Here is a 17,417-nt window from a genome sequence, read left to right on the forward strand (position 1 = left end):
TCCCTTCCTGCTCCACTGGACCAACATCTCTTCCTCTCCCTTCCCTCTCCTTGTGGTGCAACATCGTTCTCCCTCCCCTCTACCTTCAGGTCCATCATTTCACTCTTTATTCCCCTCTACGCCTTGGGTCCATCATTTCTTTCCACTCCCCCCCCCCCCCTTGAGTCTATCACTTCTATTTCCTTTCTCTGTCCACTCAGGTCCATCACTCCCACCCCATGGATTTTCTCTCTTTCTTCTCTACCTGCCCTCCACTCCCCAGGTCCAGTATTTTTCTCTTTCTTCCCTCCCTTTCCCACAGGTCCAGCATTTCTCTTTCTTCCATTTTCCCTCCACCCCTCTCTAACATCCTTCCTCCTATCTACCTTAAATCATGTCTGCAAGGAGGTTACCCAGCAGGCTGCTTGAAGTCTGCTCGGAGCCTCTCTTCTGTCCCGGTCTGCCCCTGCATAAACAGGAAGTTGCATCAGAGGGAGGCGGATCATGGTAGAAGAGAGGCTCCAAACATGCTGCAAGCAATGGCTGTGAATTACTGCTGCTGCCAGGGAATCTCCTTGGAAAACATGATTTAAGGTAGATAGATCGGGCAGGGAGAGGGAGGAGAATGGGAGAAATGCTGGTTTACGAAGGGGGAGGCACTGGGCCCCCTGGAAAGTTTTCCCCTGCCTGCGACATACTTGGGAAGCAGCCTTGGCACATCAATGTGCTGCAGCACACTGGTTGAAATATGCTGCTCTACCAGGACAGCTTAAAGAGGTGCGTGCCAAATAAGTTAATCTTTTACAGTGGCAGGGCCTTCATAGCTGAGATGGGCATGGGGCTGAAAAGCTTTTGTGGCTGAGGTGCCTTCACAACTGATATGGCTTCAGAGTTGAAGTGCCCTTATAAGTAAAGTACCTTTGTGGCAGATATGGCCTAGAGAACCAAAGAGCTTTCCTGCCTGAAGTACCTACGTGGTTGAGGTGGCTTCGGGGCTGAAGAACCTACAGGATTAAAGTGTCCTTTGGCTAAACTGTCTTCGCAGTTGCATTCCTTTTGGGCGATTAACTGAATCGCTTTTGGATGGAACTGCTACCACAGTGAACCCATTCAGTGCAAAACCAGTAGAGTCCAGAAAAATGAAAAAGTAGTATCTCCCCTCGAGATAAACAGCTAACAGAAGAAGATATTCAACTTTCATTGTTGGCAACTTTACCTTTCCCATTTGTTAAGCTCCTTTTCAGGGGAGAAGTTCCAGAGCTTAGGGGAGGGATCCAGAACATTAGGTATACTCAAAGCCCATCTCTTCTCCCTTGCTTTTGGCGCCTAGCCACTCTACACTGACTACATAGCTTGTTACCTTTAGATTGTAAGCTCTCTTGAGCAGGGACCATCCTTCCCCATGTTTAAACTTGTACAGCGCTGCGTAACCCTGGCAGCGCTATAGAAATGCTAAGTAGTAGTAGTAGTAGTAGTAGTACTGCCAAAGACTCTAGCTGCACATTGGTCTTAACAACCCCCCCACCCCACACACACACAGCTCAACCAGAAACCAGTTGAATAACTGGACCAGGAGTAGACCTCAATCCATCATACGAGTAAGGTGGGGGGAGGGGAGGCAGGAGAAGGACTTGGTACTACCAAGTATGATCCCATCAACAAGCAAAATCTCTGTGTATTCCTTAAAGGCTCATAAATCTCCAAGGAGGTATCCCCCCTGCTCTACTGACACATAGCTGACAAACTGGGTCAGTTGCTGCCTCAGAAGAACAGTCTAGGAGTTCCACAATCTGTCCATCTTCCACTGGAGACAGAGAAATACTAAGCATTATGAGTCTACACGGTACCCTTAGGAGGCAAATCACACAAGACTACTCTGATTCTCTGTCTCCATCCGCTGGTTGACCAACATAACCTACACATTCAAGACTGGCCTAGTATGGATGCTGAGGAAACCATTATTTAAGTTAATGGTTGTTAAAACTTATCCAAAATCCAGTTATGTCACTGTTTCTGTGAGCACTTTCCGCTGGGATTATCTGCAGTACTGACAGAATTCTGAAAAGTGATATTAAGATTTAATAGTTACCAAAACAAGTTTTAAATCCAGGTCGCATAAAGGCTTTTCTTACCAGAACAGCCAAATCAGCTTGAGAAGCACCACCAATCATATTTGGGACAAAGCTCTTGTGCCCTGGGGCATCTAGAATAGTGAAGTGTTTCTTCTCTGTTTCAAAATACGCACGGCCCACTTCTACTGTTTTACCTTTGTCTCTTTCTTCCTGGTTTGTATCTAAAGCCCAAGATAAGTACCTATAGGAAAGTGTCAAAATACATTATCATTAACATACTATAGCATGCAAGATATTTTACACACATTGGGGCTCATTTTTGAAACAGAAAAACGTCCAAAAAGCGGCACAAAGTGGCAGATGGCCTTTTTTTTTTTTAACGAAAACATCCAAACTGCTATTTTCTAAACCCACTTTTAAGGCATTTTTCTGTGCCGTTTGTATGCAGTGCATCCAAATCACAAGGGGGTGTGTTGGGGAGGGATCTGGGCGTTCCCAAAATGTGGACATGTTTCTACCATAATGGAACAAAGCAAAAACGTGCAGGGCTAAAAGTCTGACATTTTGGTCTAGACCTGTTTCAATCACGACTAAGTCACAAAAAGGTGCCCTAAATGACCAGATAACCACGGGAAGGATTAAGGCATGACCCCCCCTTACTGTGGTCACTGACCCCCCTCTCACCCTCCAAAGATGTGACATACCAGCCTCTATGACAGCTTCAGATGTTATGGCCAGGCCTATTAGAGTAGCAAGCAGATCCCTAAAGTAGTCTAGTGGTCAGTGCAGTGCACTGTAAAGAAAGAAACCCAGGACCATATCCCACTCTATTACACTTGTGGTGGAAAGTGTGAGCCCTACAAAACCCTGTTGTACCCACATATAGGTAACACCTACAGGCATAACTGCTATTATAATGGTTTACAGTAGGTTTCTGGTGGGTTTTGGAGGGCTCACCATACAATACTAGGGGATAACGGTGAGATGGGTACCTGGGAGAGTTTATGTTAAGTCCACTGCAGCGCCCCCTATGGTGCACACACTGCTTTGCTGGGACGTCTGTGTGGACAGTCTACTAAGAATGCTGGCGGCCCCTATACATTCCAATGGCTTGTTTTTGTGCATTTTTCCCTTGGACAGGGATTTTTTCTTTTTATCCAAAAATGGTCCAAAAAGATGCACTGAGTACAAAAACATCTAGCAAATGGCCATTTTCGAAACAGAAAAACATCTATGTTAGCCACCTGATTCTTGGAAGTTTTCAGCAAAATGTCCAAAATCGGATTTAGATATATCAAAAATGCCCCCCTGCATCAGTTAAAAGCAAACTATAACCCAAAAAATACAAACTTGCAGGCCAAGCACTATAGGTACCGTGATACTGATGCCACTAGCTATTACCTCACTGAGATCAAGGTTAGAAGACTGTCACAAAACACCTAGCACCCACTTGGGGTTAACCCTGCAGCCACCTAAAGGGTCTGTCTCAGCACCTGCACTTGTGCACATGCTCTACACTGGCATACCCTCCACCCTACTGCACTGGGTTTCTCTTGCCTCTGGGCGAGTCTCCCACCTGCCTAATTTCAGGTGGTTTCTAAGGACACTGGGGCCACAATCCCAGGGGTCCCACAGTTCCCAGAAAACACCTACAGACCAAGAACAGAAACCACCAAGATTTTTAGTCAGTCCAGGACAACAGAGCTAATAAACTAATAGATTTATTATCAGAAAAGTGGAACAGTGAAAAAAAAAATAAAAACAGGTAAAATAACTGGTAGCAACATTAAAGCTAACTAGATGTTTTCTTACTACTTGAGTAGTACCTGGGCAGTTCAAGGAAATAATTGCTCACAGGTTTTTGAACAGGGTCTCAATGAAGAGATCTTTAACCTCCACACTCCCTTTCCGAGATTGGGGATTTCCAGCACATACTGGCTGGACTTTGAACTTTAGGGCCAATCAGAGCCCAGAACATTAACACTGAAAGGGTATTTGGCCAACAGCAGGGCAGATTACTTTCCCTCAGGGCTTAAGCTGAAAGGAAAACAGTCACCTCTGCAACAGCGTTAAAGCAGAGGACAGACACCACCTGCTGGCCAAACAAGAGAAATGCACTGGGTGAAAAATGCATCATACAGCTACATAATAAATCACAGACATGTCCCTATTTTACCACAGAGACAAGCTAAAATACAGCAAACTAGAACTTATTTGAAATCATTAGGTACTTATACTTGCAGTTAAATATGTCTCTACATTTTTATTATCCAAGTATTAAAATGTTATATTTACTACAAAACACGAGCTATATGAAAATTGTGTTCTAAAATCATACCAAGTTTCTCTGTTCTTCTCCTTAGCTTCTCGCTCATATTTTTCAAGTGTTCTTTTGTCAACCATTCCCGTTAAATACCTGAAAATACATTGAATGAAAATGAAATTGATTGAAAACCAAAGGTGTATATAACAGCTGACAAAGTATATATGAATACAAGCCAAAAAAGCACAGAGAAGGCAGAGTATGGTTTCAGTAGGAGTCTCTTTCCAGACACACTGAGCTAGACAAAGATTTATCCCATAGGCATGAAACAGAGGAGAAACCGATAACATCAGGTCTGTCTAATGGTACTCGTATACATTTGAATATACTCCCAAAAATGGGAAGAATAAGCAAAACAATTACAGAAACATGCTTTTTCTAAGAAGTACAATAAATTTTGATTATTTTTGCACTTCTAAATTTTAAATGTTTAGGTCAAAGAACATTTTCAAAGGAAAATCTCCCTTAGCATATTTAGACCTTCAAATTCTTTTCAATCATTTGCTCAAGTTTTAGCAATATAAGTTGTGTTTTGTATCCCGTGTGTGAAATTAAAAAAAAAAGTCTTTAAATAATCTTAAACAGTCTTAAAGCAACAGTCAAGTATATATCTGAAGCAGAACTGCATAAAGGAAGCAAGAGTTAAGTCACTGACACTAACAAATGGTCACACACACATATATATTTCACAATCATTCCTTAATGGGTTTGCCTCTGAGCAGGAGAGACCCAAGCATGGAGTAGCAACGAATTCTATAAAAGTCAGAAATGACACGTCCAAGTACAGTACTGCAACCTCCAGTACAGAGCTAGTGGTTTGAATAGGTACTTTTGGTTGGCTTATAACTCAATTCATATGATTAGGTGACAATAAGCAATATTTTGAGAATGAGGATGAGTGTAAATGATTGTTCATAGACTAGCTCTTCTATAATATTTTGGGATATGAATTACCTTTGATATGGACTGGTCACTCTCAGGGACAAGATGGTGGGCTAGATGGATTTTGGATTGTCTAAGCTTACCTCAGCATAGAATAGCCATACTGGGTCAGACCAAAGGTCCATCTAGCCCAGCACCATGCTTCCAACAGTGGTCAATCCAGGTCACAAGTGCTTGGCAGAAACTCAATTAATAGCAATATTCCATACTACCAATCCAGGGCAAGTAGTGGCTTCCCCCCATGTCTATCTCGATAACAGATGAACTTCTACAGGTAGTCATATCTCAAGATCCATTGCCTTGCATTGAATGGATTCTGTTCACACCTACTTGCAACAGCAGAAGAAATTACTCCACATAACTAAGTTACCTACCCGTAGGAAATGGTCCCTATAGATAGCAGGACATGAGCTCCTATGTGGGTGACAAGATTGACAAAAGCCCAAATGTGGGAAAACTCTCCTCTTGTCTTTCTTATGGGCAAATCTGTTGCTTCCCTGCATGCTCCTGTGCTGCTTAATCATGCAGGGCAGCCTGAGTTCTATTTGTAGCTTTAATAAAACAAAATTCCAGGGGGAGGTGGGGTGGGTGGGTGGGTTTTATTAGAACTTCTATTCTGCTGTCCATGAAACATTGTGCAGCTAAGTAATTTTTTTCTCAGAGGACAAGAGGGATAGCAAACCCTGTTTGACTTTTCAAATTATATATGTAAATTGGGCCTACAATGCTGATTGAATTTGTTTCTATTTCTTTACACAACTTGATGATGCTCCAGCCCCCTTCTTTTAAAGGGGTCCATTACACCAGGCAGTTTACTTCTCTAGTTTCTTTAGCTGCAGTATCATTCTGGAATTCTATGCCATGCATTTTAAGAGTTAAATGACTTATTTGAATTTTTGCAAAAAGTTAAAAACATTTCTGTTTGAGAACATTTACATTTTATTTCTGCAGTACTTTTTGCTATTTGCTTACAAGTTATACTTACTACCATTTTTGTGTCGATATCTTGGATGAAGTAACTTTTATAATGTTAATTTACTGAACTTGTACGCCACACTGAACCCTTATTAGGGATATAGCAGGTAACAACAGCTGTATTGGTATTATATGTGGGACTTCCTAATTACAGGCTGCCTTTATAGGAGAAAAAAAATGAAAAACTAAATTGCCAATGAGCTGACAAAACTATTTTTGTTGACCACAAGCATTTCTCAGATTCAGACTCAGAAAAATACTCAATTGGAGAAGTCCAAGTCTAGGCCTGTTTAGCAATCAAAGCTTCCAGGAGGTTAGTCCTTGAGTGTTATAGGAAGGCAAGTCTCTGGACTATTAAAAGGGGACGGGATGGGATTTGATATACCGTCTTTCTGCAGCTACAATCAAAGTAGTGTATATATACAGGTTCTTATTTTGTACCTGGGGCAATGGAGGGTTAAGTGACTTGCTCTGGAATGAGAGGGCATAGGATGAAGATGAAAGGGGGATAGATTCAGGAATAATTTAAGAAAATACTTTTTTTATAGAAAGGGTGGTGGATGTGTAGAACAGCTCACAGTGGAGGTGGTTCAGATCTTGACATCAACTGATGCCTCAGAAAAGCCTCCTCCCCAACTGTGCTTGGATATTAGGGTGGCAGACAATCGACTTATGCCCTCTGGGGTTCTGGCGTCAATGATAAACTCTTTATTGTGAGCCTCAAGAAACAACACAACTTTCACCTGCCTCATCTTTTTATGCTGAAGATATTAGTGGAGACGTTCTGCGTTCTTTTACTTACACCACAAAGGTCTTTTTCAAGACCAATTTATATTAAGATCATCAATCCACAACTGCACCATCAAAGACTCCTGAGGTAGGCCTGTGGCCAAAACACAGTACTGTGTCGAGTCTGCATTAAAGCTTGTTCAACATACATCACAGCTTCCTGAAGTTATTGGTCCACGTCCCACTTCTTTACTTGTATTCTGATATCCGTGGCATTTTGTGTTCATCCACCCTGGTGGATTACCTATCCTCTCTCATTGTAGTTAGTAACAGACCATTGATATGCTTAAACACAAAGGAACTGTGTATAAAAGACTTGGAACCAAACAAGCTTTGCAGTGATTAGGTGGCAACACTAGTAATTGGGAAGCAAAGCCAGTGCTGGGCAGACTTGCACGGTCTGTGCCCCAATTGTGGACAGATTTGGATGGGCTGGAGTGTAGCTTCTATGACAACTTCAGAAGCTGAAGAACAACGCCAGTGCTGGGCAGACTTCTACAATCTGTGCCCCGAAAATGACAAATCAAAAGCAAGCATTATTACGTAGTATCACATCATACCTTATGCTATGAATTTATCTTGTTGGGCAGAATGGATAGACCATAAGGATCTTTATCTGCCATCATCTACTATATTACTATGATTTCAGCCAGATAGCAAGGCATGATACACCTTGATTATTCTGTCCATCTCCTCCTTGAAGGCTGCAGAGAGCAAGACTGAGGGGAACTCAGCAGGTAAGGACTAATCTTCCTGGTCGTAAACTTTTGGGAACCTGTTGCACCTCATTTTTTACCAAAGAGGTTGAACATTCTTCCATCTGGGGGTGCTTTGCAGGCATTGCTAATGCCAGTATTTGAATGCCTTGGGCATTGTACTTCAGTGGGATCTGATGTCAACACTTCTTTGGCTCCACTTGCAGCTCAACACTGAAAACCCTTGAAGTCAGTGCTAAAGAGACAGAAGCCTTTGTCATCTTTGGATAAATAAGTTGACATTTGATCTCGAGGGGACTTGGCATGGAGGTCTCCTTGATATTTATGCTTCCCCAGAATCCCAGGCAGCTCAAGGTCTTTTGGATTCAATATCTCCAGTGCTAATTAACATGGATTATAATGTGAACAAACCTTTCTGCTCTTCATGGTCCAGAGGGCACGAAGGACACTCACATTATCATCAGTTGTGGGTATCCACTCTAGATATAGTCTTGCTATACTGTCTGTGCTTTTGAAAGCACTGGGGTATTTTCTTCTGGGCAATACTGCTGTAAAAATAGCCAGCGCAAAAATCAAATTACTCAGTTTTGTCAACAAGTCCAACAGAACCACCAAAGGCACTAGGAAACCATAGTGAAGAAATGGTCTCAAAAAGATCTCCTACATTCAAGAAAAAAAAAAAAATAAAAACACCTAAGTGTGTGTGGGGGGGGGGGGGGGGGGGGCACTTGTGCAGAAACTGGAAAAGGTGTAGAATTAGAAAAAAAAATCTGTGAAGAACTGAACACCTGAGAGGACAGACATCTGGTCTGTTCCATGGAAAGGAATTAACTGAGGCAGCCCTGTGGAATGATGCAGTGCAGGAAATTGCACTTTTACGTAGTGAGGCAAAAAACAATATTTCCTTTTATAAAGACTAGGGTAGAGCTCTTCTTTGTCCACATGATAATGATATACTATTCTGCTTGTCCTCAGAAAAAAAAAACTAATTATATCCCATTCTTCCTGAGGTCATTTGTGACAGCATTTAAAAAAGTCAACTCCCAGAAATCTCAGAGAATGTGAGGAAGTGAGTTCAACTAACATTTTTAACCAAGTCAGGAAGAGTATTACCATTTATTATGCATTCTAAAAAACTGCATAATAAAATGGAGGGTCCATCTTTTTAGCAATGACCTACTGACTTTAAAAGCAGAAACAACAACAACAACAACAAAAAAACTTTAAATCTCTACCCCCACTACTATAAAAATAAACAGAAAAATATAAAATATTAAATTTTTACACATTTTGAAAACAGAGACAAGATTTAGGTGTCCTTTTACTAAGGTGAGCTAATGGATTTAGCATGCACTAAATGTTAAGATGCCCATTATATTCCTACGGATACCTCAACATTTAGTGCGCGCAGAATCTGTCAGCGCACCTTAGTACAAGGACCCCTTAGTGATTCAAATTTTAAACAAACTATGGTGTTTTTACAACTATAGTCACTATCTCCAGCACCTGTTCCTCCTAACATTAAAATTGTATTCTGGTTTTCTTGGGAAAAGAAGAAGCACTTAAACGTTCCAGCTAAGAGATTTATTAGGACATGTTATGCTTGGACTAGAAAAATTTGTCCACAGAGCTTTACAAACACTGAGTTGGGGGGGGATGGTGCAAGCCTTAAGACTACTAGACAATCTAGTTACTGCATGAATACTTAGTCCTGAAAAGACTTTTATAAGAGATATTTAACATTTGTTACTTACATTATTTGTCCTCCGATGGTAGATTTGCCAGCATCTAGAACAATGAAATTTAGTTAGCTCAAATATCAGCAATATGTGATCTTTATTTTACCTCATGTTTAAGTTTTCAATAGTTTACTGGCAGAGAGCATCTGATTTATCATGAATGTGCCGTACCCAACTCATTTTACCCATATGGGATATTTTCCAGTGCTAGTTTCAACATTGGTAAAGACAAATCAGGACCTACAAAGTTTTCATTCCCCACTCCGGAAAGCCTTTATCATGGTGACAGAAACTGTCATTCCACAAATTACTTTTCACTCTTAGAGAAAAGGATAAGTTGCAACATCAGGCTTCATTCATAAAAAATACCACCTTCTTTTGTCAGAACTGAACAGAACTTTTCCAAAACTCACCAGTCCATTTTTTGTCAGTTCTGAGCTGTGCGATTAATTTTGTTCATCAAAGAAAGATTAATTTACTGTAGCTTATTCCTGTGCCAAAACTAAATAAGCTACATTAAATTATCTTGCCTTGAAATTAATCACATAGGTCAAAACTGACAAAAAATAGTGAGATTTGGAAAAAAAAGTGTTCAATTATCCCCACCACTAATGCACAATTAAAGTCTATAAATGTCTCCACAAATACAAGCAACTCTGAGTACAATTGCCATGGATTTTTCTTTAGCTGTCAAGCATTAGATTTATTTTGGTAGTTTATAAATTGCATATCTTATTAAAAGACAATTCAATCAAGCTTTTAATAGGCCTCAGAGTGTATCACAACTATATAATTTGATCCAGTTTGTAATTGGTTTAAGTCCTATTTACTCTAATTTCTTAGTACAAACCAAAGCAGCCAGGCATCCTTGAAGCAGCAAGATGAACAAATGCATAAACACTAAAATAAGCAAGGCAAACATTTAAAAACGTGAAGCAGCTGAACACCTAATATCCAGATGACTCAAAAGTAGGTTCCCTGCAAAGCAGCTTTTCATAACTTTGCACCAATTGGAATCTTCTCCCCATACTGCTACAGAAAAATCAAACAAAACTAAAAACGATGGGGATGCAAGTATTCTATATTATGTTCAGCCGGGAATTCAGGCTTCCTCCTTAGCAGTAAGTGTTTATTTCCCATACCTGCTGCCAAATGGAGAGGGGGGAGGGGCTGTAAGCCTTTTTTTCAGCCATTTCTGAACAAGTGCACTCTGAGGTTTCCTTAGGGGCACCTTCTAATTTCCAACTCAAAAAAGTCATTTGAACCAGCTTTGTGAAAGACTCTTCTACACTTCACTCATTGCAAATCTTTCAGAACTCATCAGTCTTCTCTAACAGCTACCCCGACCAGCACTACAACGCTCAGCTAGCTTCTCTCCACTGTCTCCTATGTTCTGCTAACTTCTGGTTTTTACTTTTATATATAACCATGATCAAGCTCCACTTCTCTCTCCTAGCAGTTTCATAATTCTTCTGTGTATCATGTGTACTAAGATGGCCTTCCTTTTCATGCTCTCCTCTATTACTGGGATAAACTCTCTTCTGACTTAACACTCTCCATTTTTATTCCCTTCCAGTCTACCCCCATCCCACCCAAAATATGATCTTTAAAAAAAAAAAAAACAACAACAACTTACCCAATACTTAAAACCTTTCAACCTTTTAGTTCATTTTATATACCCTTTTCTATGCATTTTTGTTAAAAAGGCATCTTTGGAAAGGTGCCCTATAAAAAGAAACTAAAATCTGTTTCTTTCCCTAGTAGCAAGAAAAGCATGTCCATCTGCTTCAAAACTTTAGGGGGCGAGGGGGAAGGGGAAGAAGCCTTAAAAACCTCAGACTCCAAAAGGTATCAACTACAGCTGGAAACAGCATGTGTGAAACTGAGATAGAAGAAGTTACAACATTAAAATCCTCTAAGAGGAAATGGAAAAAGGCCTGCCTAAAAACCATGTATCACATTCAACATCAGGAATCCAAATAACTTCAAAGAAAAATTCTGATGACAGTTGAAAAATTTTAAAACGCCTCTTATTTTATTTCTGCATGTTAAATGAGGCTTGACAACACAATTATTTCACCCATTGTTCACAAGCACAAACTGAATTCTTTCTATCAGCATTACAGGTAGGGAGGACGGGACTTGATATACCGCCTCTCTGTGCTTACAATCAAAGCGGTTTATATATTATATACAGGTACTTATTTTGTACCTGAGGCAATGGAAGGTTAAGTGACTTGCCTGGAGTTACAAGGAGCTGAGGTGGGATCAAACCCAGTTCATCACGCTCAAAGCCTGCTGCACTAACCACTAGGCTATTCCTCCACTATAACGTAACATTTCTAATTACATTATACAATATTCTAGGTTGCTAAAATTCAGAGCAAGAGAGACGCGCTATTCTTTCATTAAGGGATGCAAAGCTCACCATACTGGACTACGGAAAATGCCAACATTTCTTATTAATACCAGTTTCATTTACAACTCACCTACGTGTCCGATGAATACAACATTTACATGTTCTTTTTTGGGAGCACCTGGAGGGGCTACTACAGTTTTAGGTTTTGGCATTTCTTCCTCCTCCTCCATCATTTCGTGAGCTTCTTCACTGGGCCCTCTATCACCCAATGAGCCACCTCCTGGTTCTGCGTCGCTTGGTTCTTCTTTGTGTTCCCAAGATTCTTCAGGAGACATTTCTGTCTCTCCATTTTCTACTACAAGTTAACAAGCAGATACAAATGTAGATTTAGTTAATGGTAAGCTACATTCAAGTACAAATTAAACCGTAGAGCAAATATAGGTCAGAATCAAAGAAATACCTAGACAAAGTTCTTTCATAAGCATTTATTAGAAAGGGAAGAGTGAATTAGCAGCAGTTACCAGAAAGTCAGGAGAAATTCTGAGATGCAAGATTGTCTCTCCCTTACCACTATACAGCAACATAACACAGTGATAGTATGTCATAATCAGGAAAGAAAAACAATCATGCTAGGTAACAAACACAGCAAGAAATTATAAATGGGGCACTGATTTACTTATCTCAGAAGGATGACTGAGCAAGCAATGGAAATGACTGAACCTGTAAACCACTTTGACAGATATTCAAGATAAATAAATGCAAAACACAGCACAAATCTCTACTTCTGTTTACAGCAATGCTCTTTTTCTCTTTCCCTCAGTAGAAACTTTCATGCAATCCAAGCACCAAAACATGATAACCCAACTCATAGCAGACAAGGCTTGTTTTGTGCAAGATAAAAGCACAGGGCAAAACGTTTGCGTGAAAGATTCTATACAAATCCAAATGTAACTGGGTGTATGTAGGTGTGGGAGTGGCATTTTAATGAAGACTGCATGTTAATCAAAACGCATTATTAGTCACATTTTAAAAAATTAATCACGACTAATAAATTTCACTTGGCTGCAGAGTCTACACCCAGCATCTCCCACTCTCTTCTCCCAGGGTACCTCGAATCAGTTTTTCTTTGTCTCAGCAGCAGCGATACTTCGTTGCCTGCAGCCTGCTCCAAAGCTTTTCCTCCGACCTTCCCACCCTTTCTGATACAACTTCCTATTTCCTCAGGTGTGGGCAGATCAGAGGGAAAGCTTCACAGCAAACAGGCTGGAGGCAGCGAGAGAGTATCACTGCGGCTGCGGTTCAGCTTCCCAGGGCTCGCCTTGAGCTAGTGCACACAAGCCAACAGGGCTGTGCAGCTGGCGCTCAGGCACCAAATGCTCAGTTTGAATTGCTCTTTGGGAAAGTGCTTTGAGGTGTACTTGCTGGCCAGTGCACAAACTTCTACCATCAGCTTCAGGTGGCAGGGGATGCTCTGAGAGAGCTCCAGAGGCACAAGTGGGCTTAGCTGTGCCCGGAATGCTCTGAATACAATGAAGTCTAAGGGGCCTGGCATCTCCATGGCAGCCAGGTATGCGGTTTGAGGGTTGAGAGAGTGAGAAAGACCGGGCCCTGGGGGGTGGGGTGGAGGGAGCAGATGGGAGGGAAACAGGAGAGAAAAGGGACCCGAGGAAGAGATGCTGGAACTGGAGGGCAAGAAAGGGAGATACTGGTCCTCTAATCATGTGATTAATCATGATTAAAGATCTTAATCAAAGCAGCCCTAATGTAGTTCTGTCTCGATTGCCAGTTGGGCAGCTCTCACTGTCCTCTAGCTCTGGTACCTACAAATTCAGTACATAATAGACCCCAAACCTGTCTTAATAATGGGATCATTTGATGGCATACATACTATTTGGTTTAGGCGCTGAAACAGTAGATTACAGTTAATTCAAAACACTGCTAAGTTATATCACGGTGATTTAAAAAAAATGATCATGTTACCTACCCCCTCTACTTATCAATCTTCAATAGCTTACAAATAACTAATTTACAAAATTTTAAATCTTATTCTTAGCTCAGCATGTGCTGTACACCAACTAACCTATTTAGAAGATAAATCTATCCCATATGATCCTTCTAGAGCTCTGCATTCCTCCCAAGCTCATCTTCTTAGTGTTGTCCCCATTTATGTATTTGCTTAGACTTAACTCATCATTTAATATTTACTCATTTGGCTTTGGCACTCTGGAACTCTATGCCTCTGATCTCTGTTTGGAGACTTGCCTTATCAGCAAGCTTAAAACCTATCCCCCACCCCCCAGCACTCAAAGCAGCCAAATTAAACTTTTCAATTTTGGGAGTAAAAAAGGGCTAGACTCAAATTGAGGCCAAAACTTGGACCTAAGCGGCCTTAAAGAGCTGTGAGAAAAAGAAAGCAAACGAAGGGACGAAAATAACTGAGATTTAACAGGGAAAGATATTGAATAGAAAATGTTAAGAAAAATAAGCAAAGATGAAAACCACATGGGAAGGCACCTGAAAACTCGAGGAAAAACACAGTGAGGGGAGACTGCAAAGAAGTATCCTCCTAACTCCGCGGAAGAGACTGACAGACCCAAGCTTGCGCATGTGCGGTGGGACACTGCTGCAACTTTCTAAAGCAATACTTGCTAGGCAGAGTCCACACCAGGCTCCATTGGATGACGTCACCGACATGTGAAATTACATCTGGCCTGCTTGTCTTCGGAGAATAGGAGAAATCAGGAAGAAGGCAAATGATTGTACCTCAGCTCAGTTTCTAATATGGATAGAAATTTGCAAGGAATCCTGGTTGCTGCTGCTATCACCAAACTGACTCATAAGGATTAATAAACTTCTATTGAAACAGTTTATACAGGACAAAAACATAGGCAAGAATGCTCAGCATAATAAGTGAAAAGGTCATCACAGATTTAATGTCGTCACTATTAATGAGCTAGTGGCAATGCCATGCAGACAACTAGTGTTAGATTCCTGAGTCAGGTCTACCATTCCTGGTATCAGCTGGGCCTGGGGATGTCTCAGTCATACCACCACAGCAATACCAAGTGACTGAAGTCAGGGCCCATGACTGTGGGATTCTAGAAGCACTTTTGGGTACGTGGCAGGTAAACAACCCACAGACAGTTAGTAAAGAAGGTACATGCTATCTTCACAATGAGCAAAACAAGTATGGAAAGATTTTGGCATAGAAGTGTAGATTTATGGTGTTTTCCCCAATGCTACATGGAAATTTGCAAAAAATAAAAAAAATCAGAAACCATGAACCAGAGTTGTACATATAGAGGGGAAGAACATAACTAAGAGAAACTCTTACCAACAGGTTCTGAAACATCCATGCTTACAGTCTCATTTAAACCTGGATGAGAAGAGCATATTGGCTGTTAAAGCCTGTAATACAACATATTAAGTTAATATTTCATATTTTATTAATATATAAAAAATTTTCATTCATTACCAGTGTAAGCCATTAAGGTTTAGAGAATTTCAATATGAAGAAAAAAATTCACATACAAAAAAATTACCTTCGCAAGACACTGGTTTATCTTCTCGTGAAGAATCAAGTGCATCTGAAAACACAAGATACATATTAAAATGGATGGCTATTCTCTTTGTTGTTCACTACATTGCCCTCAACTTAGGGAACTTGCTTTCTAAGTACTGACTGGTAATTTCCAAAGAGATTTCCACTGGTAAATAGGTGTTAACAAATATGAAGACATTTCCTTTTAAAGTTACCCTGCACATAGTGAACTATAGCTATAACTATGTAATTTCTTCTGATTTAAATAATTTTCCTGTTGGAAGAAGGGATTTTTATGTCTCCTTAATTTCTCATTTGGCTTTGCTGTACAAGTGTTTTTCTTGATTTATAACATAATGTAAACAGTCATTAAATCATGCTAGTGCTACATCTCCATCTGGGCTATAAATGTGGAAAGATCTGCATGTTTTCTTGTCAGTTGGGAGACACCTGTTGGATGATGCTCACATATGTGACAAACTGCATACATGACCCTTATTTAATTGTTTTGGTATTCAAGGACAAGCTCCAGCAGGCATGAAGGCCTTTTTAAAGCGCTCTATTCTTATGGCGAAAAAAATAATCCTGCAACTGTGGTTATGCTCAGAGCACCCGACGACTGCGCACTGGAACTCATCCATGATTCACATGTGCTATTTGGAACGTCGAGGAATATTGGACCAGTCATCTAAGAATGGAGATTTGTTTTGCAGGACCTGGGCCCCATTTTGATATTCACTGACCCCAACGGCTCGTAGTAAAATCCTGAATTCCTAAAAGAGAGAGCTGGGATAGGTTTAGGGGGATGGGGATTGCTAGGATAAGAAGGGCTTTATCAATGTTTGATAAGATGATGCGTTTCTGTGTTATGAATCTTGCCATTGTTTTCAAAAAGTGATTTTGTCATTTTCCTTAGACTGCTAAGTTGTATTTTTTATTGCAGTGTTAATAAATATAAGATGGAAAACAAAGAAAAAAAAGTTCACTGGGCACTCTGTGGATGGGGCTGGACCAGAAGTACAATGGCGGACTTCATCTTGAAATCCCCATTTCTACTCCCACCTGCTTTTCCCAGCATGTTATGAATAGACAAGTATGTGGGATGAAAACTTCCTGGTCCACAGCAGGAAGACAGGCAGATCAGAGGGAAGCAGCAACACAATAGAACACAAAGCTATAGAAGTGTATAAGACCACAGATGGAAACAACAAGGCAAAGTCAAGTTTCAGAGGGAGTGATTTTATTCAAAGACCCGACACGGCCCATGTTTCGGCAAATGCCTGCATCAGGGGTCAAGCAGAGTTACAGAACAGTATGTCTTCACACAAGAATCCACACTCTACAACAACAGATGAAGATAAGAGAACCAAGTTCCAAGGTTCACGATATAGGAAGCTCTGTTTCGCTCTTGATAAGGGGAGCTTTGTTCTCTTATCTTCATCTGTTGTGGAGTGAGGATTTTCACATGAAGACATACTGTGCTGTGATTCTACTTGACCCGACACAGGCATTTGCTGAAACACGGGCAGTGTTGGGTCTCTGAATAAAATTGCTCCTTCTGAAACTTGGCTCCGCTTTGTTGTTCATCTGTGACCTTATACATTTCTATTGTTTCCACAGCAGGAAGAGACAGCAAATAATGAACACTGCATGTCATGTACAGTAGTGCTCCTAATATTTTGAAGTTCTACAACAGGGGTGAACAACCTTTATAAACAGAGAGCCAAATGAATGTCAGTATTATCCTTAGTGGGCAAAATTACATAACGTCAGAACCAGAAATGGACAGAGTTAAATAGACCACCTATGGTAAATAAGCAAAAATTTAACTAACAAAGATGGAAACAAACTGCTAGATAGGGGCAGACTAGCTACTTGAGAAAATGGGCAGTGGGTGAGGGCTCACAACAAATGTTGGACACGTGGGGGGAGCAGCACAGGGCTCTCTCCCCCTTCCCTCCCAGGTTTGGCACTTTCCCCTC

The 17,417-nt window shown here is 40.8% G+C and overlaps 1 protein-coding gene across 1 annotated transcript in view; it reads right to left on the reverse strand.

Moving 5' to 3' along the window:
- GSPT1 (G1 to S phase transition 1) overlaps positions 1-17,417 on the reverse strand; it is an 82,639-nt gene that overhangs the window by 41,534 nt on the left and 23,688 nt on the right. The window contains exons 2-7 of the mRNA XM_030211476.1: positions 15,437-15,481; positions 15,229-15,270; positions 12,025-12,249; positions 9,551-9,584; positions 4,390-4,467; positions 2,112-2,292 (exon numbers count right to left, since the gene is read on the reverse strand). Of these exons, the coding sequence (XP_030067336.1) occupies positions 2,112-2,292; positions 4,390-4,467; positions 9,551-9,584; positions 12,025-12,249; positions 15,229-15,270; positions 15,437-15,481 (605 nt within the window). The remainder of the gene's footprint in view (positions 1-2,111; positions 2,293-4,389; positions 4,468-9,550; positions 9,585-12,024; positions 12,250-15,228; positions 15,271-15,436; positions 15,482-17,417) is intronic.

The sequence above is a fragment of the Microcaecilia unicolor genome, chromosome 8, assembly GCF_901765095.1.
Source record: "Microcaecilia unicolor chromosome 8, aMicUni1.1, whole genome shotgun sequence".
Classification (NCBI taxonomy): domain Eukaryota; kingdom Metazoa; phylum Chordata; class Amphibia; order Gymnophiona; family Siphonopidae; genus Microcaecilia; species Microcaecilia unicolor.